Source organism: Trachemys scripta, chromosome 1 (assembly GCF_013100865.1).
Source record: "Trachemys scripta elegans isolate TJP31775 chromosome 1, CAS_Tse_1.0, whole genome shotgun sequence".
In the NCBI taxonomy this organism is placed as follows: domain Eukaryota; kingdom Metazoa; phylum Chordata; order Testudines; family Emydidae; genus Trachemys; species Trachemys scripta.
This window is the reverse complement of record NC_048298.1, coordinates 7,413,213-7,441,181: the sequence shown is the minus strand read 5'-3', so window position 1 is coordinate 7,441,181 and position 27,969 is coordinate 7,413,213. Positions and strand designations below refer to the sequence as shown.

Here is a 27,969-nt window from a genome sequence, read left to right as displayed (position 1 = left end):
CTTTTCATCCGAAAGAGATGACTTTCTCTTCAAGGGACATGGGGAGTGAGGATTGGCAGACAACCTGGCAGAGTGTGAGGGCTCTCCAGGGAAGAGTCAAGACCCAGGTCCGATGCCAGTTGCACAGATTTCTCCATGAGGAGAAGTTTTAATCTAAATGTCCTGGTCTTTTCTGGCTCTGGGCTTCAGGCGAGGCAGTGGGCACACTTTTGTGGAACATGTCCCTCCCCCAGACAGCGGATGCACTGCGGGTGGCCGTCCATTACCAGGAAGGCAGCCCCACAAAAAACGCACCCTTAAACCCAGAGGATCCAGGCATACGGGTGAAGGAAAGGCTTGCTGTGCGTGAAGCGGTAGAAACAAAAACCTAAATTATGAAATAACAGCAAAGGTAAAGTTAAACAGAAAAATAAAAAAATTTATAGATAAAAGAAAGAAAGAGAAAGAAAATATTAACTACACTACTCTAACAGGGAAGGCGCTATCTAGTGAGGGAATAGGAGAAGGAGGTTCTACTGAGGAGTCCATCCCAGACCAAAGGCAGTAGAGAAGGAACTGGGGGCAGTCAGACCACACAATGCTGTATATATGTCCCACTCACAGCGCAGGAGGGGGGAGGCGTGCATGTGCGGTCACTGCTGATGAAGATCTTCGATCCCAGGCGCAAGGGGCGCTGCCGCACCTACAAGTGGAGCATCCACAGAACATCACTCGAAGGAGAGCATTATAATAATATAATATATAATACTATAATAATATATGGAGATATACCTATCTCATAGAACTGGAAGGGACCCTGAAAGGTCATGGAGTCCAGCCCCCTGCCTTCACTAGCAGGACCAAGTACTGATTTTGCCCCAGATCCCTTAAATGGCCCCCTCAAGGATTGAACTCATAACCCTGGGTTTAGCAGGCCAATGCTCAAACCACTGAGCTATCCCTCATGTGTCACAAGGCATGAGAGTACCTAATAAAAACTAATAAATAATTGATGGGCAGTGCACATAGATAGGAAAATCTGCTACACTTAAGAAAATGTCTCTTAGGGTTTTCATAATATCATCAATCTTATCCCAATCAGACCCACTGACTGCTGTAATCGGACCTGGTCTGCTGTCTCTGGAAGGAGCACTGATTCGAGATCTCAGTGAATCATTGTGTTCCAAGTGAGTAGATGCTGTCCTCTCCTTTTCTGGTATCCATTTCTTGGACTAAAGAAGCTTCATTTAAAAAAAAATCTGATTTATCTGCATTCACCAGTTGTGGGAGCAGAGAATAAACAACTGAAGCTAGATCTCTGACAATGTAGAAGATAGAATGAGATGCAGATAGGATGCCCAGAATTAGTGGATAGCTATCATATGAACTCTGGACCTTTTAAGCATGTGCGTATAGGATATCAGATTCCCAAAAGGCTGCAATAAGAAACCGTTTTTTGTGTCTGACACTCCTGTTGTTGTTTTCCATTACGGTCACCTTCATATTCTGCTACTGTTCTTCCAAGAGAACACCTTTTGCCGAATACTATTCGACCATAGCTCAGGCCTCTGGTTGACTTCCCTGGCACCAGGTGTCTGTGTTTGTCCTGAATCTAAGCTGCTGGATCACTGAGTGGGAAGGAAGGGCCATTACAGAGGTGGCAGCAGGAAGAGGGAGCCAGGCCTGAAGACCCCTTACCACACACTGTGGCATTGCAGCATTATGTTGCGTCCAGTGCCCTCCATTTCCAACCTGTAACCTATAATATTGATAGACAGCACTATGTGGTAATTAATTACAAGAAATGTATGTATGGAGACCTCATTTGTAATGTCACTGCTCCAAATTTGTGTTTTACTCTTCATGTAGTCCATTATACCAACACCTATCCCAGTTTTTCAAAATGAATCCATGATCCAAAGTGAGCCTCAGTAGCAGGATAAAGTTGAAAAGAAGCTACAAGTTTTTAGCATGCATATTAACCCACTTACCTTAAATTTAAAGACATTATAAGATCAAAAAGACAAATTATTCAAATTAGCTATGACATGCACAAGGTAGAATAAGCCTTGAATGACCTGATCCATGACGTGGCTCATGAAATATTGGATTTCCACACTTGAATAAAAATTGCATTTAAAGCTTTGTTTATATTGCAAGGTGTATTGGTTTGAATTGCGTTAATTATGTATTGTTACGCAGTAGAGACAGTATAAATCACATATTAATGCCTTCACCAGTGCTTCATGTATTAATTTGGCAAAGGTGTTGCCTTGATAACAACAATTATCAAAGCAACAAGTGGGAGACCTGCTGACCAATATATCTGGGCTAAAACGTCTGTGTATATCACATTATCAGTATGTATTATTCACACTACCTACAGTAATATACATTAAGCATTCAATATCAATATAACATTATATTGCTTACATATTTCTAGCAGTTATGTGGCCTGAATTGGCCTATGTCTTTCTATATTCTTATTCACTTATGCTAATACTTTGCAAAGCTGAAGTAAGCTTTGGCATTAGAAAATAGAAAACTTGTCAAAGGCAAAACACATTATGTACAAGCTGGAGAGCTACCTTCAAGGACGATTACCCAGAATGCTAGCATACGAAACAGACAAGGAAGATACAGAAAAACAAGTAAAGGAACTGGTACGAATCAGTGGGTCCGACTTTAGTGAAATGTAAAGAGTTTTATTACTCGTAAAGCCTCCTATAAATACTAATAGCTGAAATATGTCACTTTGGAAGCAAACTTTCTGGGTAAGGTGAATTCAACAATGCTGCACAAGATGGCTTCCTGGAAACTGGTACTGTATTGAACCTTATTTCCTGTACTATACTTGTACAGATCTCTTATTTGCGCTCTTGCATATATTTCATAATGAACCAAAGTGTGGTCAATCAATTGAGTACGCAATTTACCAACAAGGGTCAAGGCAACCCCACCTTTGCCTGGGCTATGAGGAGAAAACTGTAGTCTGCCCACAGAGCTGGCCAATCAAGCTTCCCAAAGATACATTTAATTGGTGGGGGGAGAGCAAGGAAAGTGGGATTGAAAGAGATTCAGACCTTTAATTTTGCCTTTTCTCAGCCTTACTCACTTCAAGAAGCCTGCAGAGGTACCAGTCACTGCAAACTCTTCAGAAGGAGAAGCAGAGTGGAGGGTGACGATTTCCTCAAAAACCAAATGCAGCCCTGGGACACAGCTGAAAATTACACAGTGTTGAACTGAACTGTCAGTCTAAAAATTTGAAATGAAGTTTAGAGACACAAGGTGGGTTAGATACCTTGTCTCTCTAATATCCTGGGACAGACCCGGCTACCGCTCTGCTGCAAGTAAAAAAGTTGGGCATTTTCCTCAGAAAAGCTCAGTAGAAGCAAGAAAAAGTTAATCATGACAGGATTTGAACGTAGGATTCCATTTGCTATTTCATGTCTGAGGCTTAGACCAGTAAGCCATCTCTTCCCATTTATGAAACATTTTGTTTGGACCTAAAAGATTTCTTGAAAGATTTTTTTTTTTTTCAGGTCACTGTGTTCAGCTTGGTACATTGGAAAATTTCTGTTCAGTATTCATCCAAAAGTGTTCTCATTGTCTTGGACAGCCCAAGCAGGCAGGGACTGAAAGCACTCTTGAGGCAATGCACTCTAGCCTGGTACAGTTTGGCTCTCCAAAAGCTCTTGAGCGTCCTTTCAGCAGATTCAAGTAGTGCACTGATCTGTTGTGAAAGATCAATATCCAGGTCTTTTTGGACAGCTCAGCCAAACAAAACGGATAGGGGAAGCAAAGAATTATCACCCCTACCACAGAGACCCTCCCCAGCAAAGAGATCTGTCTTAAAATAGGACTACAGCATGATTGGTGTGCAAGGTGCTTTTCGCAGTCCCCTACCCTAAAGAGTTTACCATCTAAACTATTTGTTCCCACACACTACCCATAAGCAACTGTGAAGGATAATCAAAGGTTAAAAAAATTAATTGAACATGTGGATGGTATTCTAAATTTTTACTTAAAAATGTAAAGACTTGAAGAGTATTAGTGAACAGGATTCACTGACTGTGCTTTCTAAGCACATTACAACCATTACCAGATCTGTTTCTTTCATGAGCTAGAGAGAGAAACGCTGTTAATTATACAATATTAGCCTATGACATAGCACTGAAATCCTGCACAGCATGAACCATGTTAGCTAAACTAACAAAATGAATAATTTAACTTAGTCAGAAAAGATTCACTCTACTACCTTCACCCTTTATCTCAGAATAGCCATTTCTGACACTCCTGAAATTACAGTTGTAGGTGCTGAAGATTAGCACTATTCACTACTCTAAAAAAATATAATCCAGGGACAGCAGCAAAATTACTAAAAGGTTCAAAGATTACTATAATATCAAGAGTTTGTACCCCTACCAGCCACTGAAATCCTTTATTATAATTACATTGAAATCCCTTATTATAATCTAATTTAGAACTCAAAATTCATAATTGGAAACAATGAAATATTAAAAACAAATGGGAGATTTTTGCAGATTTTGAAGCAGTTATTACATCAAGTGACACCTTAAACATTTTCTTTTAAGTCACTTTAGAGGGAAAATACTTGTACAACGCCAAGACTGCAGTAGACTGTTAGGAAGGGAGTGAGCAAGTTGATGAGTTCACAGTGATCCAGAATAAACCCTTGCCAATACATCAAAAGTTTGAACTCTGTCCCTTTTCATCACATTATCTACCAAAGTTTACATATTTCCTGGTTTATAGGCCACTGGCAGGAAAGCCAATGTCTTCCTCCCTCTGTGGAGGGCAGAAATCTGAAGAAGCAAGTTGATCCTAGGAATCTGAAAGTATTCCCCAGGGTAGGGGAATGATACCACAGCACAACCTCCATGTAACAAAGAATATTTAGGGATATTACAGGACACCTTTGCATTTTGTTATGATGAGCAGGAGGTGTTTTGTTGAAAATGAATATTCATTCCACCCGGCTTTCTTCATCTTTCACTGTATTTTACCAGCATGTTTCTGTGGTATTTCCTCAGTTCAGACTGCTTACACCCTCCAAAAACTCTAGTGGAACATGTTTACGGGGCAAACTGTCATTTTTTGCTTAGTTTGACATGAGCAAGTTTGTTAATGTATTTTGACAGACTTGCATAACATCCTAAAATGTTTTGAACAATGCAGTTTAGACCAGGATGCAATATTAATGAGTGAATAATGTTCCTGAATACTGGGTTTAATATTTAATAAGTCTGAGTGCAGGCTGGATGTGCTGCAGAAAGATGTGGTTGGAAATCACTGCAGCTGTCAAGGACCAGGAAAGAGGCTACAGACGCCAAGAAAACCTTTAACCTAAACTTAAGCTGGGGTCTGAGAAGTGTGAAATTGATGTTTCTTCAACTGAATTTCTAGTAACTGATCATTATTCATCTGACTGAAAAGTTTATCTAGTGCCCTTCATTAAAACTTAAATTATCTAAGTTCTTCTGTCTGCACAGACAAAAAATATGCAGGGTGAGGGAAGAGACACAGCATCTCAGGACTTACAATTAAATCAATCTGAAAGGGATTGCAAGGATGGTTGCTTACTGAAAGTCAGATACAATGTGACAGTGCACTTACATGGCACATGAAAGACTATACTAGAACCCAACAATGAATTCATTTCAAGTAATTCTGTTACTTTAAAATTATTTCTTATGTTTATGCCTTTTTTAAAAAATTAGAAAGCGCCCTCACTGTACTTCTATGTAAATTATTGGATTCACACAAGGTTTTGTATGCTATGGGTAAAAACACCAGTCTATTTTTGCTGCTTTTCTGTTGACAATGCTAACAGTAATTGCTTTCTTCAAAAAAATCTCTGCCTGATTTCATTTCTAAACCCAGTATTAAAAAGTATACAAGTATTCACAGAAAATGTCAGCCTTCACTGTACTTTAAAGTGATATAACTTGAAAATCACATTTGCCTGAAATTTTTGTACCTACTATAGTTACAAGTAATACTTGTTGTTATGTGACAAAGTGTGCAAAAAAATCTTTTTTTCTTCCAGTTTTCTTTGTTCATTTGACAGTCAGCTTCACTCTTCTCCCTATTGAGTAGTTAGTCCCTTACTCCCTTGCTGAATTTTTTTTATAAACAGAATAGAAAACCTTTATACACTTTTCTTTAAATAGGCATAATTTAAAAAAAATAGGACAAAACTATTTAAAAGATGTTTTACTAAAAAAAAAATTAATAATCAAGTCCATTTAAAAAAATCCAACTGACAATGTCCCTTTAAAATAGCCTGCATCTTTTGATTGTACATTCCATTAAATTTCTTCAGCTTAGTGGTTATATTAAGCACCACTTCAGTAACTCTATGGAATATATTTCAAAGGCTTGTGTGTCATTTCAGCCATGTGACTCTCACTGAAGTCATTGGGATTTGCTAGAATTTCTGTCTATGCAATGCTTCGAACATGTACCCCAAAAGGTGTCTATTCACCTGTCATTATACGTATACCGCATATTCAGTACCCTACCAAATTCACGGACATGAAAAACGCATCATGGACCATGAAATCTGGTCTCCCCATGAAATCTGGTTGGATTGGGGGGATGTCACAGTATTGCCATACTGAAGGCAGCACCATTGCCACCATCAGCCCAGAAGTAAAGGTAGCATGTTGGGGGGGTGGGGTTGTCACTTTTGAGTGGGGGGGTAGGGCCAGCCTTACGGGTGGGCGACTGCCCAGGGCACCACAGTCAGGGGGGTGCTGTGGTCACTCCACACACACACAGCCAGCCCAAGGCCTCTTTGACCCCCAAGCACTGGGGAGGGGCAGGATTGGGGGCATCCCAGAGCTGGGTCAGACCCACCTCCAGCGGTGGCACAGAAGTAAGGGTGGCAATACCACACCATGCCACCCTCACTTCTACGCTGCTACTGGTGGCAACACTGTCTTCAGAGCTGGGCACTCGGCCAGCAGCTGCCACTCTCCTGCCGTCCATCTCTGAAGGCAGCGTCACCATCAGCAGCAACGCAGAAGTAAAGGTGGCTAAGTCATGATCCCCCTACAATAGCCTTCGACCCCCACGTGATCCCCTTTTGGGTTGGCACCCCAACGGTTACAACACGGTGATTTTTCAGATTTAAATATCTGAAACCATGAAATTTAAGATTTTTTAAATCCCATCCATGACCATGATATTTACCAAAATGGACTGTGAATCTGGTAGAGCCTTAAACGTATTACATATATTAAGTAAGAATTAGGTGGTTATATGCATGGAGAGGAGACTCCAAAACATTTCCATTTCCCTCCCCCTTGTATCCTTATCACTTCTGGAAAAAGTTCAGAGAACAAAAGCAGTGCTCCAAACCCTTGGAATATTTTACAAAGAAAGTAGATTTTTCTCAAAAGTTAAATTGTAACATTAGATATATGCACACATACGCACATATTATGGAGGCACTATACTAACTCTGTACTTGAAGTTCCTTTATTTGAATTTAAGGCAAGATTTCATTTTATTTTTCATAATCTTATCATCCCAAAACTTGCAATTTTACCTCTGAGGAACAAGGAATTTATTAGTAAAGTCAAGGAAAAATTAATTATTATTTCATCAGCTTAAAATGTTTTTAAGTGATCCAAATAAGTGCCTGAATTTTGGAGACTTGAAAACTGATTTAGGGGACAATTTCACCTGGATCTAAGACCCAGGCAACTTTAAGTTACATAATTTGAAAATAACCATCATTTTTCATAAAGGCTTCAATTTAGGCCATAGAGTCCTGCGGATAGTGGATTATTTGTCAATAGATGGCAAGGGATATTTTTAGACTATATAACTTTTGATGTCTAGAATCTTCACAGGAGTGAAACTGACCTTCCCCTGTCTTGCAGAATTTAACCCCACAGTTGCTTCTCTTCTGAGAGCCTGAGCAGAGGAGCTTCACTCCTACAGACACCAAACACACAGCAGAGGAGCATCTCTTCTATACCCTCCAGCCAGGTAAAGGGGATTTAGATCAACAGGGAAATCCTGTCATCACTATATTTATCCATTACATTTTACACAGTTAAAAGTATAAATATAAATTTGTGTATGTGTGGATATGATCCAGTTCAACCATAAGTTATGGGACTTGATGCAGTTATTCTTGGGAAAAGTTCCATGGCCTGTTACACAGTAGGTCAAACTAAATTATTGTAATTCTCCCTCCTTGACTTCAGTCTATGTAACCTCCAACATCTTCCATCACCTGAAACACCCTTGTGCATCTCCTGCTGCCTTGACTTATTTATTTTCCCTGCTCTGAGGAGCAAGGAATAGGATGTGTAATCAGAGTGCCAGTTTTCAATATTATATAAATGTTGTTAAAATTATACACAGATTTATTTTAAAAATTCCTTTTTTGGATTAATTGTCAATAGTTGCTGAAAACCCATAGAAAGCCTTGTTGACTTAATCATTATTTGTTTCCACTAATATCTGCATTATGCTACACACGGTATAAATATCCACTAAGATAGTTCGATGACGGGCAGCTGTATAAAACACTAAGCTAGACAGTACAAATACAAAAAACAAAATGGCTTTGACCCAAAGAGAACAAATCAGATGGATTATTGGCTTTGAGAACCGTCTGCAGCTCTCAAAATTATCAATAAAAATGTCACAGATTGTGCTTGCTAATTCATACTGCAATCCGGACACAGGCTCCTGACAATTTGACTACTGCCTATTCTTTACAGAGTTTTTCTTTTTTAGGCAATTATGGTACAATAGGATGCCTTGTTTCTAAGAGATGCAAACCAAAATCATGCTCACATGAAACGGGCATAGCAAAAAAATACAGGAGAGTTTAACCAGTTTAATTTATGATTTTATGCCACAGGTGTGAAGGGTCTAACTCAGAACAGTAAAGCTGTTTTAGATAGTTTATGTATGTGTTTAGTTTTGAGATTTTTTTTCCATCTTTGTATAACTTGCTTCCCAATTTAATACCATACAAGTCTCCTCATAGAATCTGCAAAGACAATCACAATATTGTGGCAACAATATTAATTGTCCATTAAAATGAATGGGGCGTCAGCATGAAAATTAATTAGCGTTTCTCTGCTATGCCTACTCATTTGCTACTTTTCAAAATGAAAGAGCTCAGCAGTTTGAAAGCAAAGATTTGTTTTAAAATGCAAATTGGGGGGAGGGAAGGAGGACTGTTCCTCTCCCCTGCCCTTTTTAATCCATAACTGTGAAGTAGTAGTATTTCTGTGATGCTCTCTCTTTAAAACATAACTCACTGGCTCCAAATCATTTTCTGATCTCTCAAAGGAAAATAAACTTATCAAGATGAAGCTTCATATACAAATTGTCAGTTCAGATGCTGAGTTTTGAAACTGAAATGAAAAATTATCCCCTGAAAATTGGAATTTATAAAGGTAACAGTGAATTATAGCAGTGTCCTCTGTAGTTCCCACTTCCAGTCTGCGAGATGCATGTCTGTATGTATTTAGGACTGGGAATAATGGTATTAATGGAGAATCATTCCAATAAAACATTGTTGGAGAACGCCAAATACTTTTCATTACAAAATAAAGGAAAATACAACAGGCTTCCACGAGTTTGATATTTCCAACCCTTCTCAGCCTCACAAGAAACAGGAATTGGAAACATCCTGAGACGTACGTAATATTATGGAGTTGAAGTTGCTATACTGAACTTTTAATGTGCACAAAAGATTGTGATTGTGTTTGCTTATTACAGATGTTATGAAGAGAGAAAAGTAAATTGATCTTGTAAATCGGGTCAATACAGCAATGTTGTCGAAAGTATCAGAGCATTTTGCCCATTTTAACATTTTGTTTTAATATACAGCCAATGGCCTTCCACCACCTCCCCTGGGAATTTGATTCTATGCGCCACAAAATCTGGTTGGAAATCAGAGTATTTCCAATTCTACATTCTTTTTTGTTCAATTTCATATCCCACTATACCTCTGAACCTGGAAATGCAAGCATTATTGCAAGGTGTGGATTATATCCTTTCTACTCAATGGTATGAGGCCCTGTCAGAAGTCACATTCACTTGTCTTGCCAGCTGGTATCCAATTTTTTATGTCTACTTTCCCAAGCTCATCTGTCACTACAGATATCCTCTGAAATGAACAGGGTTTTGGGGGTTTTTTTGGTACTGTATGTTGTATTAAATAGCAACTAAGTTCAACAAGACCCGTAGAAAAATAATATTTATGCGATCACATATTATATCTAGGCATACATATAAGGGGGCAGAATTAAGGTTGCACAGGCTACCTTACTTGTGCCATTTCCTAAGTTTTGAGTGCTTTACTTTGCAGTCTTAATAATGTTCTTTTAACAGTTATGTTTTTAAATAGAATAGTTACACTGCATAGGATTAAAAAAAAACGTAAACACTTGTTCTTCAAGGTTGCCAGGGATTAGGAAGCAACTTCCCCTACTAGCAGGTTATTCCAAAATTGAACTTTGCAGGTTTTCTTGAATCTCTCTGAAGCACTTGATACTAGCCATCAAGAGAGGACACTAGACTACTGGTACGATCCAATAGACAATTCCTATATTCCTAAATATAGTTACCAGTTAGATAATGTCCCCAACTCCTTTTTAAGACAAAGGTCATTCATTCCAAAAGTTATTAAAGCCTTCCTCCAAGACTCCCAAAATGAAAATTGTACCCTCCGGCACTCTCCACTGTAAGATGTGAGGGCTGTCAATCCTCCATCATATAGCCAGCAGTACAGTAAATATATTGCCGTTCTCTGCTTATACAACGCATCAAGACATCATCAAGAACTCTCAGCCTCAGCATATTAAACTACAAACATTTTTCTGATTAAACCAGATTTTTGTCCCCCATATGTGGGAAGAAGCAACTCTTCTAATTTGAAAGGTAATATATCAGAGTTAGTTACATGTCACAGCAAAAGCAGAGTTTACTTCAAAAATAAATTAAGTCTAGTTCACAATTCATACAATACCTAACGTACTACCCATGTGCATTGAATCAGAAAATTTATGCATGATTTATAAATTAAAATACGTTGGTCAAACGTAAAATGACTAGTATCAATAAAGAATTTTATTTTTCCTTTTTGTTTTCCAGATCTATGCCATTAAACTAGAATAAACATGCTATTAACAGAGAAGTCAATAGAAAGCTTTAAAATATACAGTACCGCAAAAGGTCAAGCCTCAGTATTGATTTTAATACAACATTTTTGTGCAGCTTCCCAAAGGGTTCTTTTCTAATATTGTTTTTCATTTTTCTTTCACTTTGTACCTTGACTGGTGAATTTGTTGTTCTCCTCTGCAAAAAGCTGTCTACTGCAAGAAGTTTGTCATATATGTGACATACTGCTGAGATCTGACAAACCAAGGTGTGGGTGGGGGGAAGCACTCAAACACACCAGAGTATCAACTAAACGGCAAAATGTATTGCAAATATATACTGACCCCCCCAAACCCAACCACAACAAAAAAATAAGATACTAATGGCTCCATTCAGATCATGTACCACTGAGACTCACCTTCAGGTAACTACTGTGTACATTTTTACAAATTTAATTTAGAGTTTAAGGATTTTCCTTAACAAATGGATGAGGAAGTTTAGAAATATGTCAGACAGAGGCTGCAGTAAGTTATTAAGAACATAAGAATAGCCCTACTGGGTCATACCAAAGGTCCATCTAGCCCAGTATCCTGTCTGCCGAGAGTAGACAGTGCCAGGTGCCCCAGAGGGAATGGACAGAACAGGTAATCATCAAGTGATCCATCCCGTGTCCCTCATTCCCAGCTTCTGGCAAACAGAGGCTAGGGATATCATCCTTGCCCATCCTGGCTATTACCCATTGATGGACCTATCCTCTATGAATGTATCTAGTTATTTTCTGAACCCTGTTATGGTCATTGCCAACTTTCTGATTAGGGTTGCCAACTTTCTAATTGCACAAAACCGAACACCTCTGCCCCGCCCCTGCAGGAGGGGGTGCAGGCTCCAGCTGGGGGTGTGGGCTGTGGGGTGAGAGTTTTGGGACACAGGGGGTTGGGGTGTTGCAGGGTGTGGGCTCTGGGAGGGAGTTTGGGTGCGGGAGGGGACTCCAGACTGCGGCAGGGAGTTGGGATGCAGAAGGGAACGCGAGGTCCCGGTGGCGCTTACCGTGGCTTCCAGGAAGCGGTCGCTATGTCCCTGCGGCCCCTAGGCATATGGGCAGTGAGGGAGGCTCCATGTACTGTCCTCGTGCCTGCAGGCACCGCCCCCGCAGCTCCCATTGGTCGCAGTTCCCAGACAATGGGAGCTGCGGAGCCAGCACTCAAGGCGCAGGCAGCATGGGGAGCCTCCTTGGCCATCCATGCGCCTAGGGGACACAGGGACCTGGCGGCCGCTTCCAGGAGCCGTGCGGAGCCAGACAGGTAGGAAGCCTGCCTTAGCCCTGGGCCCCTACTGTGCTGCGACAGACTTTTAATGGCCCGGTCGGTGGTGCCAACCGGAGCCGCGAAGGTCCCTTTTTGACGGGGCATTCCAGTCAAAAAATGGACGCCTGGCAACCCTATAAGTCATCCAACTAATGACATATAAAATGCCACACTATTTGGGGCCATATAAAACAAACTTTAGCAATTCATTAACAAGGAATGTTTGAGGAGAAATTGACTGTATTCACTAAAAACATTTGTCAGGTGAACCTCATATAACAAAGTTTATAAGACTAGATGGTTCAAATGTGGCAGAGGTTAGTAGTTACTGAAAGTTATTACCACCTGATAGTAGTTTGGTGACCTATGATGAAACAGATCTTATCATAATCAAAAAAAGTCACAATTAGCAACCTCGTTGGCAGTCCCAACAGACTCAAGCAACTTTGGTATGTGGCTGAGCAGGGAAGGACTGAATGACATTGCAAAACAAACTAGAGGCTTGTATACATAAAAGGAGTTGCATTGCTTTTACTAAAGTTGCAATTTAAAACTGACTTCGTTAAGCCAGTGCAAGAGGCTTTGAGACCACTTATTTTGGCTTAAGTCAATTAAGAAAAGGCTTAAATTGAAGAGAAATAAGCCACTCGAACAAAAATAAGAGTTTCTACAAAGGGGTTTAAAAACCAATTTAAGTTAATTTCTGCATATTGCTGAATTTTTATAATAGAAAATATTAAGCAACGGCTTTCCTTATATTAATACTTTTTGTTTCCTTGTTTGCGTATAAAAATCAACAATTTCAGATCTTGGAATAGAGTGCCCAGCAAGCTTCAGAACAGAGTTGGTAAGTAACTGCTGCTGAGCCATTGAACACCACAGGAGCATATTTCTTATGTGTTTTGGGTTTTTTGGAGGGAGGAAAAGATTTAAAGACAGTGATTTTTTTTTGTCTCAAGAACTGAGTGTTTGACTTGTGGGAGATATTTTTAACACCCAGGACAATACAAACTTGATTAGAGCAAATCTACAGCAGCTCTAATTTTCAAGCTCCCAAGTATATGACAGTGTTTTTTAACTGATTAACTTGCTATAAAGGGCCACCTTTTTAAAAAAAAAGACTCAATAAAATAGGCTTTAGTTGTACAAGCCCTTTCTCTGTGCTTTCTGTCATTGCTTTATAAGCCCCATAAAAAAAAGGGGGGGGGAGAATCAGGTGTGCAGAAAAAGGTCATTGCCAGTATCCCTCCAAGACAGTTACACATCAGCAAACTAACTACACAGATACACATCATCTGAAGCTTTTACAAAGCTGTCCACGTAAATGCACATACACCTCATTGTTGATTAGGAAATAAAAAGTTACAACAGTTGTGACATTTTACCTAATTAGGGAGTACAAGTAAAAAATCCCATCTCTCCCAGGATACAAAATATAAAGGAACATATAGGAATGACAGAGTAGCTCATGCTGGTGGGGGAGTGGCCCTATATGTGAAAGAAAGCATGGAGTCAAATATAATAATGATCCTAAATGAATCAAACTGTACCATAGAATCTCAATGGATAGAAATTCCATATTTGAATAATAAGAATATAGCAGTAGGAATATACTATGGGCCACCTGACCAGGAGGATGATGGTGATTGTGAAGTGCTCAGGGAGATTAGAGGCTACAAAAATAAACTCAATAATAATGCAGGATTTCAACTATCCCCATACGGACTGGGGTACATGTCACCTCAGGACGGGATGCAGAGATAAAGTTTCTACGCGCCATTAATGACTACTTCTTGAAGCAGCTAGTCCTGGAACTCACAAAGTGAGAGGCAACTCTTGATTTAGTCCTAAGTGAAGCACAGGATCTGGTCCGAGAGGTGAATATAGTTGGACTTCTAGGTAATAGCAACCATAATATAAATAAATTTAACATCCGGGGGGAGGAGGGGGAGAAGAATACCAAAGAAGCCCATGATAGCTGCATTTAACTTCAGAAAGGGGGACTGCACAAATATGAGGAAGCTAGTAAAACAGAAATTAAAAGGAACAGTCACAAGAGTGAAATGTCTGCAAGCTGCATAGAAACTTTAAAACACACACACACACACACACACACACACACACACACACAATAGAGGCTCAAATTAAATGCATACCCTAAATGGAGAAAAAAAAATAGTAAGAGCAACAAAAAATGCCACCATGGCTAAACAGAGTAAAGGAGGAGATTACAGGCAACCTTTATAAATGGGAAGTCAAATTCTAGTGAAGAAAACAGAAAGGAGCATAAAAAGTATAAGTAGGCAGGCCAAAAAAGAATCTTAACAACTAGCAAAAGACACAAAAAAGAACATCAAAAAAGATAAAAAAAATGTTAAGTACATCAGAAGCAGGAAGCCTGCCAAACAATCAACCAGTGGGGCCACTCCATGAAGATAAGGCTATTGCAGAGAAGTTAAATGAATTTTTTGCATCGGTCTTCATGGAAGAAGATTTCAAGGAGATTCCCACACCTGTGGAACTCATTGCCAGGGGATGTTGTGAAGGCCAAAACTATAACAGGATTAAAAAAAGAATTAGATAAGATAATGGAAATAGATCCATCAATGGCTATTAGTCAAGATGGTCAGGGATGCAACCCCATACTCTGGGTGTCCATAAGCCTCTGACTAGGCATGGATGACAGGGGATGGATCACTTGAGGATTGCTCTGTTCTGTTCATTCCTTTTGAAGCATCTGGTGTTGGTCACAGCCGGAAGACAGGATACTGAGCTACATGGACCATTGATCTGACCAAGTATGGATGTTCTCATGTTCCTCTTCTGTTCCTCTCAAGTAATTGGGAGGAAAAAGCCCTACTAGCCAGTTCTCACAACAGACCAGCAGAGAACATACTGTTGACTTCAATGGCGCTATGCTAATTTACATCAGCTGAGAACACGGTCCATGATCCTCACTCTGATCACTATGGCTAGGATTAGTACACACAGCTGCTAGCAGAAGGCTGATCCATGCCCACAGTCCCAGCCAACAAGATACCAAAATTCAGATCAATACAAGCCCACATGGAACAATTTACATAATGACTACTATTTCATGGATATATTGTTTCCTCCATTTCCCCATTCACCAACTCAGAAAAGCAAACAGACAAAGCATTAGTTTTTTAGTAAAATCCTAGCTTCATACAATTAGTACTGGTTTTGTTTTGGGAGAAGGGAGAAAGCTACAGCGGAAAAAGGGAAAATAATTAACAATGTACAGTAAACAAAAAAGAGTCCCTTACAAGTGAAACCAAGAGTCACTGAGAAATCCAGAGAGGATGGATATGTTAGCAATTTATTTTTTCATTATAAAAACCACCACTTCTTACAGGCACAGCAGAAGCAGTATTCTTTCAGTAGGAATCTGAATTAGAGAAAGGTGTCTCGGGATACAGTGGTGTGTCCCATCCATAAGTATATCAGAGAGACACACAATTAAAATGTTAACATTCGTCATGAATGTTTTGCCAAATCACATATGAAATACATGGACATACACACATGTAGAACAGAAATAAACAAAACACAAATAAAATTTAGTTAAACTGAACTATTTCCAAGATCAATAAGGTTGTTTGACAGGCAAAGAAGTTTCAAATACTTGCAAGCAATAGTTATTAATGTTTGTCTTTTACAATAATTCTTTTCTTTCACTCATCCTCCTTGTTTCAGTGAAATAAATCCGACAGTCCATTGAGACTGACAACAAGCAAACCTCAGCTACAAGTTCATCAATATCATAATAAAATTTTTAACTTATTCTCCCCTTTTGATTTCGTTTTATACACTTTTTTGTGCATCTTTCTTTTAGATTGCAAACTCTTAGAGGCAACTGGATCTGTGTCTTATACAGCACCAAGCACACTGATGAACAAATAATTCTACTTCCGGGGCAGAATGTCAAGATATCTAACATATGTGAATTGCTATGCAGTTTGCATATTAAACCTGCACCTCCTTCCATGTTCACCAACTTGGGGGAGGAGAGGAGTTTGCAATAGTATTTAGGCCAGGGACCTGGTAGTCAGATTCTAGGGTTCTATTCCCAGCTCTGACACGAACGTTCTGTATGCCCTGGGGCAAGTCTGTTAACTCCTGCCTCTAACTGCCTCAATTTTCCCATCTCCGAAGTTCAGAATGCTTACTCTTCTACCTCTCAAGGGTGCTGTGAAGCATGTTAAATATTTGCATATGCTCCAACATACCCAGATGAAAGGCACAATCTGAGCAGCTATAACAGTTATTATGTAGTCAGTCACGCACCACTGTTAACAAGGATAGTTCCAAGTACCACCTACTGGCAGTAGATGGCAAGCCTGAGTAATAGCATAAGCCAGAAAACTATGAAAGTAGGATAACACTGGAGGGTTGGAAAATCTGAGACTTCATAATACATAAAGTTTGTTTCTTGGCAACAAACCCATCTAGCTTAATATCATTTCTCTCTATTGCGGATATGAATTTTGTTACTTCGTGATCTCTAGTGCTAGCTTAATGCTGTCACTCTCTCCCAAAGGCATGCATGCTGCTCCACTGAGTTGTGCAGATTTCTCAGCAGAACTCAATGGAGCAGGTGCATCTTGCTGACCAGAAGCAGATTCTCATCTCTGAAGTTCATGAGCCATGGAACCATCTGGCACGATGCACGCCATCTCTGTGCCATCAAGACAAATATTTCCAATTAAATGAAAATCTTTTACTGGCACATCCACAGCAAGTTCAAACTACCATCATTACCGATATGAACATATAGATATAGCTAACAACTGAACATCAGAATAGTGACACAAGCCAAGTTAGAAATGCAAGGTCTATCTATCATCCCCCCCCGCTCCCCTTGAGGGGGAATTCTAGAGGATTGCCCTGACAATCACGAGCACTGAAAATTTTATTCACGTATGCTATACAATTTCGTATCTTGACAAAGAATTAAATCACTAACATCACCCCCACACCTGCTTCTGTACCAGATACTGTCCACACATTTTAACCAACTTGGGGAAAAAACTGTGTGTAAACAAACATTTCCTGATTTTTACTGTTGTAAAACCTCTTACCCGACTCTTTTCGGTCATCTTTTACAGAATTATGTATATTTTAGGCTGTAAGTTACTCTGGGCAGAGACCTATGATTTTTCATTGTTTGTGAAATTTCACGCACTCAAACCTAAATAACATCCAAAGACTCTAACAGATGCCTAATTTTTTTGTTTTTTAAAGAGATGTACAGCTCTTTACACTAATTTTTATTCTTAGTTTTCAGTACATCAAGTCTAATTTGTTTCTAATATTGCAGGAATGTAGCTACTGATACGAAATGGTGAAGAGACTATGTGAACGCTCTGTTTTATTGTTTTCTATCTTTATCCTTTTCTCAATGTGCTTCTGTTATATTTAATGAAAAATACAGGAGCCCTGCTGTGACAAATTTAACACCTGTAAATTCCCAAGACTGTAACCAAAGTCTGCGTAGCTCAGTAGATGTGCCTGCATAATATTTCAAAGATACGAAGTACAAACTCTGCAGAAGTTGAACTACAGTCACAGTATCACTTCTCTTATAATAAAAATAAATAAATAAAAATTATATGAAAAGCATTTCAGAAGTGGAAAAACAAACAGTAGAAACAAATAATTCAGCTATTTAAAACAAGTGCCTGTAATTACACCTCTATCCCGATATAACGCTGTCCTCGGGAGCCAAAAAATCTTACCGCATTATAGGTGAAACCCACATTATATCGAACTTGCTTTGATCCGCCGGAGCGCGCAGCCCCGCCCCCATGGAGCGCTGCTTTACCGCTTTATATCCTTATTTGTGTTATATCGGGTCGAGTTATATCAGGGTAGAGGTGTAATGCTAACTCAGTCCCTCACTGGAGTTTCTAAGGCCATACTTTGCAGTATCTTAAGGTTCTATGATTGAACAAGACATGGCTAACATGTACCCTTTCCCCAAATCATTTTGAGTGTTATCTTCATTTTAAAAGGTGTACTGAGGAATAGTCTATGTACAGCTAGCACATTAATCCAATTTGTCAGCGTGGGTGGCTGCATTCCTAGTTTAACCTTTGTACAGATGTTAAGAAAAGTCAAAGGATAATCTGGTGAAAAAAGTAGAGGTAATGGAAACATAGGATGAAATTCTGGGTCCACTGAAGTCAGTGGCAGAACTCCCACTGAGTTCAATAGGTCCAGAATATCACCTCATAGTGTTAATTCTTTTAGTTTAATAACTACATGTGTTCTTGAGATAATCGTGGGCTGATCTGAAGACTGATAATTGTGTGACATATTTCATCTTCACAAATCCAACAACTTGCAACTTTTGGAAAATTACAAGAAACGTAGGGGGGAGAGAATCCAAATCAATGTGGGGGAGTTATGATCTCATGGAAAATCTCTGATTTCTATTAGCCCCTCATATTGCCCAGGATTTAATTTGACATGTTCTCAGAGAAACAGATGATGGGATGCAGCATCATACCCAGTCACCCAAACTCACACACGCAAAGGTATCAAGCCATAGATCTGTATTTTACAAATACACATACACACTTTTTAAATGAAAGTCTTGGAATCAATATAGTCTATGAGAACACTGACAAAAATGCAGCGTTTGGCTCTGTGGAAAATGTTAGGAAATATTCAAAAGTCAGCAGTTGGAGAAGGACCTTTGGAGGAGTGAAGATGGAGACTTACCAGCAGGAGGTAGTCTGGTCTGGGCTTGCTGAAGTTGCCAAGAAACGTCTCTCCAGAATCCAGAGACTGGCCCATCAGGAATAACAGAGGACCTGGCTGCCAACAGGGTGGCGGGGGAGACCAAATTAGGAGTACATTGGACTCCGTGGTTCATGAAAAAGAAGCCTGAAATGGGGTACGATATAAGCTTTTCTGGGGCTTGAAAAGGACAGTGGGCACTGCCAGATGATTAGCCCTGAAGTGGATTCCTAGGTTTTAATTTTACATAATTACAAATTTTGTTAATTCTTCCTCGAGTGGAGGTATGGTGAAAAGGGATTTCTGCAGCAGCCTTCAAAGAACAACCACTGTCCCTATCAGGGGATCCATGCACTTGGGGACAGGGTCCTCATAACAAAAAAGCAGAAAGAGGGGAGTTCCAAAGTAAAATTTCCCAGTGAGAAGTTTGGTGGTGGTAACAAGTAACCAATGCCAGGTGATAGGAAACCTAAGCTCATGAGAAGCCCAATCCTGCAAATCCTTAAACACATGCTCATGTATGTGAGGAGTCCATTTGAACTCAATGTGTAAAGTTAAACATGGACATAATTCATTTCAACTTCAATTTTATTTTTAATTGAAAGTGATGTTGTTTTTCACTTTTAGCCAATAATGAACACAAAGTACCCCTCAATAACCAAAACTAGAGGAGAATATTTGAGAATTTGCATTTTTATAACGAAGAACAGAATCCAGAAGCCACTAGTACTTCTGTGTAATCAAGTCATTTCTTTCCTTTGCACTTTGATCTCTGAAGACAGCAGAAGACATCCTATAATGAGATCAGGAAGTAGCCATATACAGTGAACACATGCACTTAGATAATCAGCACATTCCTTTTTTATTAGATATCTCAGCTCAAACAATTACACTTTTCAGATGCTTCAAAGCATCTTTATGTTTAATAGCATTTTTACTGAGAATAAGGTTGAAGAAAGCAGACTTTTTTTGAAAGAGGAATAAAAACACAGCTATGTATCGCATGCCATTGTGTGTAAAAAGCTATAAAGCTAATTTAGCAACATGAAAGCATAAACTCGATGTACATTCTGATACAGTCCAGCCTTAAGTGCTTTTATAAAGAAAAGCTAGCAATGAAAAAGTAATATGTTTTCAAATTAAATTGCTTACAAAAGAAATAAAAATCCAAGCACAGCTAAGTTTTTATAATGGAGTGTGGTATCATTTAACTGCACTAATGTAAAGAGCTGAGGTGAAACATGTAAAAGCTATTTTTTGATGCATGAGCATTCTGACAGGCACGCACCTCTCTACAAATTTCATCAAAAAAGATAATAGATGTGCTGACTTGCTTTTTTAGATAAAAGCTGTGAAAAAGATGTCAAAGGCTAGGGGTCAGAACTGGTGACATTTTTCTCTTGTCAAAGAGTCTGACAAATGGATTGAGGGAGCAGGTGAGAAGTTAATCACAACTGTATATTTTTTACTACTCACATGTACACCATTAGGTTCCTGGCAAATTGGCCTAGAACAGTCATGGTATATACCCCCATAGCATTGTATCATTCAAGGACGGCTATCAACTTACTTTCTAATACACAGCTCCAGATATACAAGCCTTGACATATGCGCAATGTAAACCACGCCATGAAATTTCAATAACACTTTTGTTGCATTTCTTATTCTAATAGGTGCTAATGCATATGTAGGGAAACTGAATTAACCTAAGCCTCAAGATCTTATCTACATTTTTGCATTTGAATTTAAAAAAAAGGATACCATCAGAAGTATTCCTTCCCCACCGATGTTTATAACCATCTGGAAGGCTGCAAACAATTTTAAGCATTACATGGTAAGTGGGTTTGCTATGACATGTTCTGGATATGTTGGGCTACTAGAGTTTAAAGGTGAATTGTTTCCTTAATAATATATATGGAGATATACCTATCTCATAGAACTGGAAGGGACCCTGAAAGGTCATCGAGTCCAGCCCCCTGCCCGCACTAGCAGGACCAAGTACTGATTTTGCCCCAGATCGCTAAGTGGCCCCCTCAAGGACTGAACTCACAACTCTGGGTTTAGCAGGCCAATGCTCAAACCACTGAGCTATCCCTCTCCCCTCCAAAATAGAATGTTGGGTTGGAGGGCACCTCAGGAGATCATTTAGTCAAGGGGTCGGCAACCTATGGCACCCGTGCCAAAGGCAGCACGTGAGCTGATTTTCAGTGGCACTCACACTGCCCGGGTCCTGGCCATCAGTCCAGGGGGCTCTGCATTTTAATTCAATTTTAAATGAAGCTTCTTAAACATTTTAAAAACCTTATTTACTTTACATACAACAATAGTTTAGTTATATATTATAGACTTATTGAAAGAGACCTTCTAAAACCGTTAAAATGTATTCCTGGCAAGCGAAACCTTAAATCAGAGTGAATAAATAAAGACTCGGCACACCACTTCTGAAAGGTTGCCGACCCCTGATCTAGTCCAACCCTCTGCTCAAAGGAGAACTAATCCCCAGACAGATTTTTTTCCCCAGATTCGTAAGTGGCCCCCTCAAGGATTGAACTCACAACGCTGGGTTTAGCAGGCCAACGCTCAAGCCACCTGAGCTATCCCTCTAACTCAATTATAATGAAGAATTACATGGACTCTGCAAATAGGTAGCAGTGGGCCGGAGAGGGGCCTTAGCAGACTGGTGTGGGAAGTTCCAGAGAAGGAAGAGGGGATCACATTTTGCTTCTGCTAAAAAGTATGGATCACGACTCAGAACATTGCTGAGTAGAGTCGAAAAGAGATCCTGGCAGCTCCACCCAGCACCGCTGACTGGGCCGTTGACTGTCTGGTTGGCGGTGCGGTGCAGCAGGGCTGGCAGGCTCTCTGCTAGCGTCAGCACCGCGCAGCTCCCAGGAAGCAGCCAATATCTTTGTCCCCTCTCCGGCTCCAACACCTAGGGCAGAGGTGTGGCCCCACGGATCCAGCCCTGTGGTTCATTTCATCCAGCCCGCCCGCTCCACTCACACCCCACCCCACCCCCACAAAGCTGGAACTGCAAGCTCAAGCTCACCCTGCTGCAGGGGCAAGCCCTGAGCCTCTCCCCCTCCCCCCCCCCCACCCCGGAAGGGCTGGAGCCATGAGCGCCTGCTCGCCCTGCTGCGGGGGGAGTCCCTAGCCTCCGCGCCTCCCCGGCGGGTAAGTGGCCCGCAATTGATTTTTTTCTGCGGGTCAATGGTCTGTGACAGAAAAAAGGTTCCCCACCCAAGCCCGCTCCCCCAGTCGGAGCCCTCACTCTCTCCCCCGCACCTCAACACTCTGCCCCAGCCCGGAGACCCCTCCCATACCCTGAACCCCTCATTTCTGAGCCCACCCCAGAACCCACACCCCTAGCCCAGAGCCCACACCTCCTCCCACACCCCAACCCCCTGCCTCAGCCCAGAGCCCCCTCCCATATGCCGAACCCCTCAGCTTCACCCCCAAGCCTGGAACCCCCTCCTACGCCCCAAACCCCTCATCCCTGGCCCCATCCTGGAGCCCACACCCCCAGCCAGAGCCCTCACCCAGTGAAAATGAGCGAGTGAGTGAGGGTGAAGACAGCAAGCGACAGAGGGAGGGAGCACTGAGTGATCGGGGGCAAAGCCGGGGCCTCAGAGAAGTGGGGGGGGCAGAGGGCGGGGCAAGCGTGTTCGGTTTTGTGTGAGTAGAAACTTGGCAACCCTATTGCTGAGACATCCTTCGCATCCCTGCTCCCTATAGAGATTACTGTACTCTTCCCAGCATGAATAAACTATTTGGGCTAAACATTGGTTGCATGTGGAACCTGAACAACATAAAGCCATTCACAGAGGGACCTTTAGAGCAGCTTCTGTAGGGCTCAGCAGAGCCCGATCTAGAGTGGAACACTTGCAACCCCATAGCTCTACATTAGCCAGAGTAATTCTATTCATAAAATACAAATACCAACTAGAATGTAACTCATAATAACTGATCAAGTCCTCACATCAAGATCAGTTTGGAAAAATCTGCACCTCTTAAGACTGCAAGACAACTTTAAAAAAATAAATGAACACTGTGTTGAAAACATTTTAAATAACTTTTGCAAACTGCATAGAAGAAAAAAAAGGAAGGAAAAAAAAAACTGATGATTCTTTCTTACTCAAGAATAGTATGTACAAGATTCAAAGACTACTGCCAAGATCTGGCAGCTGAGTTTTCTTATCGTAGACCCTTCAAACCCCATCTTATTTTAAGACAAGAGAAGAGAGATCTCATCACCTATAGTATTTTTCTTACATTGATAACAAAATTCTTTATCACTAGCCAAATTCAGGCATGACTGTCAGCAATGATCTTTGCAAAACATGAAATCAGATGTGGAAAAGAGGGTCTGACAAAGCCAGTCTGCCTTTTACCAAGGCAGGGCAAATGAAAATTGAATCACAGAATATCCACCACTGAAAGTCTCAAGACATAAAATAATAGAACCACAAAATAAAAATTTCCACATGGTAAAAATGTTTACAAATTGCAATAAGTTAATACTAAATGGAAGTACTAATCAAAATTTCTAAATTAAATTAAAAATAGCTATAATATTTCAAAGGGAAGATATTTTACCATAACATATTGATTGGCTTTACTGCTTAATCAAAGGGGACTGATTATGTTTTAGAGCGTTTGTATTCTGGTATCCAATTATATACTCCGTCAACCTAATCCAATTAAATAATGTAGTGCTGTACAGGAAACAATTGAAATATATGCAGACAATTTTAGTAGTACTCATTACATTATGATTTAAGAAATCTACCATAATGAGCCTTTCTCCCCACTCAAAAGGGAAAGGACAGTACCTGGTTTATGATTTTTGTTCCCTATGTTTAAAAATATATATAATGCACTCAGAACATGAAAGGATTAGTTAACTTGAGTATGTGTAACTAATGACAGAACAGACATTCTCCAAAACCTGGTTAGTAATTCAAATATTTTTAAAATAATTGCTAATGGATTATTGTACAGTATTTAAAATATGTCCTAACAATTTCAGGATCCCAGGCCTCATAACCTCTTTTCCCTGTGATCCATTAAACAGCGACTCGTCATAAATAACATTTGTGAGACATAGATAATAAATTAAAAGGACACACAAAGAAATCATGAAGGAGCTTCTTTCCACTGAGCTGTTAGTACAGCACTTTGCATCTTCAAAGCACTAGGCAAGACTAGGTATTAAAGCAGTTCCAGAAGCACCATAACAAAAACACAGAAACACTGGACAAGAAACTAACACTTCTCCTGATGTCAAAATTTACTTTTGATCAAACAGAAGAGTTCTAAGGCTGTGTCTACACTACAGAGGCTTGGTCTACATTTTCAAAAAATTAGGTAGACCTAGCTATGTCATTCAGAGCAGTGAAATAAGTCACACCCTGAGCTCCATAATTAGATCGACCTAACCCCTGGTGTAGATGTGGCTAGGCTGATGGAAAAATTCTTCCATTGACCTGACTATGCAGGAGACATGGATTAACTGCATCGATGGAAAAACCCCTTCCATCAACATAGGAAGCGTCTACACTATGGCACTACAGTGGCACAGCTATATCACTGTTGCTCTGCCACTGTAGCGGCTGTAATATAGAAACGCCCAGAGACTATACCAGCATAGCTACGCAAGCATAACCCCACAGCGCAGATGCAGCCTACACCAACGGAAGGGTTTTTTCCCCCTCAGTGTAGGAATATCACCTCCCTGACTGATGGAAGAATGCTTCCCTCAACTTAGCTACTGTCGGCTTAGTTGCACCTATACTGGGGGTTAGGTCGGCATAGCTATGATGGTCAGGAGTGTGTTTTTTCCACACCCCAAACAGACACAGCTATGTTAACCTAACTTAAGAGTAGGCCAAACCTAAATAGCACACCTTTGCATTTTTCTTAGAGTTATTTCCATGCAGCAAAGTGTTTTCTAGGACTACAGAGAAGTCTAAGATTTAGTTTAAGAAGTGAAGAAACTGGCCTGACAGGCAAGTCAGGCTTGTGATGTCAAAGCAATTTAGATCAAAATTTAATATGAGCTACAGCAAGGGAACATCAGCTAATTTGTTTTAACACATGCTTAACACCAAAACATACAATGTAAGCAAAAGGACTGCTAAGAGTTTCTACTGATGGCACTGTAGTTCAATATTTACATTAAACAGATCTATACCTCCTCAGTTACTGTAACACTATCAAAAGCATTAAATACATTTTTAAAATATAGTTACAGCTGATTACAAACAAACCTTTTTTGAGCTTCAGTCTCTCTCCTGGCTTGTTCCAATGCCAATTCTTCAGTTACTCTTTTCTTTAGTTCTTCTTCATTAACTACAATTAGCAAAAACAAAAATTAACTTTAACTTTAAATGTGACAATATAAAAATATGATGCAGGAACACAGTATTATGTCCAATTACAGAAGCAAGCAAAATTTTGCAAACATTTTTTTTTATTTTCTTCATTTCTCTATTCAACAGTCTAAGCATCTTCCAAATTTTAATGTACGCATTTTCTTCAAATTGTCTTCATTCCAAATTTTCAATTAACACACTCCCACCAAACAAAAGTTATATCATGTCATAAGAGAGACACACACACACCACATAAATCTTCCTGTAACTTTGAACCTCTAACACCTGAGCATCAACAAGTAAACTGGGTTAGAAGGGAAACAAGTTCCAGTAAGAAGGATGCTCCTCTGGTAGTTCCCTTTTGTTTAAAGGGACTATCTCAAGTGCCTCCTCTAATCTCCACTGTGGCAAGAAGAAAGAATCATACATTCGGATCCCAAAGCACTTAAGACATTAAGGTTAAAGCCAGCAGCCCGACCTCCACCCAGGAACTTTACAGAAATCAGTGCAATTTCCAGAGTACTGCCTCACACATCACTCAAATGGCCTGCTGCATTTTGCATTACCCTGAGACTAAATGGTCCCAATGTGTAGCACCACAGAGTGCAATTGCAGCAGCCATGTCGCAAGCTAACACAGGCATGGATAAGGGAAGCAGGTCCACATCAGAGAAAGATTTACACACTTCTAGATAGGCCCAAACTGGGAAAAAAAAAAAAAAAAAAACCTTCTTCACCACAGGCTACTATTTGGTCTTCCAAAAATCAGTCATGAACCTACTAAAAGTCCAAGACTGGATAGCCTGAATCAAAAATAGCAGACTCATCCTCCCATCTCTTAACCAGGGCTAGAGAGCTCACCCACGCCAGCTACTCCTGTTGCTCTCATCAAATCATTGTTACTGCTTTGGTCTTATCTGCATTTGGCCTAACACAGCACAGTCTCAAACTCTCTCCGATTTCATAAAGACACTGATTATTATTATATGGGATTATTTTATTTCCTAATGTGTACCAAATATGTGTATCATATTTTAGAGCATCCCAAAAAGCTAAAAATACAAAAGGTATCAATTAACCTTAAGGAACATGGATCTAGTTCACATGTTGCAACACACACTAATCTCCCCCCAGCACCTCAGTGAGCATCACAGATCAAAACAAAAGCAATTAAGATTCTGTTAAGAATGTAGGAAATTTCTGTATTTTTATGGTGACTCAGTTTACCCATGCACTGTTTTATTGCTACCTACTTGGACTCAGATAGTTACTTCTTTCCAGATACTCCCCTAGTGCTAAGGAGATAGGGTGGAGTGTCTGACCATCATTAAGGACCATCAACAAGTGAAAATGTTATTAAAGTTAACATTTAAAATCAAATATACACAAGTTGAGAGGGAAGGTCCTGTACATCTGGGGTCAGGCTTGAGTTATGAGGGATTACAAGTATTGGTTACAAGGTTCACGAGACACATACATATCACATAACCAGCATAGACCCAGATTGGGGTGCGGGAGTTTTTAAAGTGTCAGTACATGCCCTGACAGAATGAAGGGAGAGCTGCAAAATAAGTGAAGCCAACTCTCTCCAGATCCCTAGAGAATGAGGTGTTACTACAGCCATTTACACCCGGAGGCTGAGCAGCTCAGGAGAGAGGTACCAAAGAGCATGTTTCCTGAAAAAGGAGGAACCTTTTGGCTGCCGGACTAGTTGGAACAGATGGAATTTACTGAAGGGGTCAGAGAGAGAAACTGTGATTCAGAGGAGAAGTAATGAAATGGATGACTGCAGACCAACAGAGGGGTCTTGGAACCCTGAAATAGGGTGACCAGATGTCCCGATTTTACAGGGACAGTCCCGATATTTGGGGCTTTTTCTTATACAGGCTCCTATTACCCCCCACCCTCTGTCCCGATTTTTCACACTTGGTCTCTGGTCACCCTACCCTGAAAGGACATGAACCCGAAAGAATGCTCAAAACTCATGTGAACCTGAGGCAGGTAATGGTATATAGATGCTCATTGTTTTACCTGGATCTGTGTATCTCATGCTGTTTAAAGTAGAGAATTATTGTTCTAGAAATCCTTCTGCAAGGCCTGTGTCTGTTTACTTCAACTATCACATGTCCCTGGGAGGGGTAAATTATAAACCTGAGTGCCCAAAAGGGTGGAGCTCTGAGGAAGGAAGTGCTTAAGCTTTTGGGGTGTCAATACTCAACCTTGGAGCCTAGGACATTTAGATCACAAGGTCCCATTTCCAGGAGAGGCGTGCGACAGATAATTCAATAAGATCTACCAAAGAGATTCTAAAAAATTGCCTTAAGTTTAAATATCTTTGGAGTCCCCTGTATTATAAATGTACAGTTTATGTATAATGGTGGGATTGTA

General features: G+C 40.2%; 1 protein-coding gene across 2 annotated transcripts in view; it reads right to left on the bottom strand.

Moving 5' to 3' along the window:
- CHCHD3 (coiled-coil-helix-coiled-coil-helix domain containing 3) overlaps positions 1–27,969 on the bottom strand; it is a 260,404-nt gene that overhangs the window by 191,420 nt on the left and 41,015 nt on the right. For both annotated transcript variants that reach the window (XM_034764274.1, XM_034764282.1), the window contains exon 3: positions 25,478–25,559. In XM_034764274.1, coding sequence (XP_034620165.1) covers positions 25,478–25,559 — 82 coding nt within the window. The remainder of the gene's footprint in view (positions 1–25,477; positions 25,560–27,969) is intronic.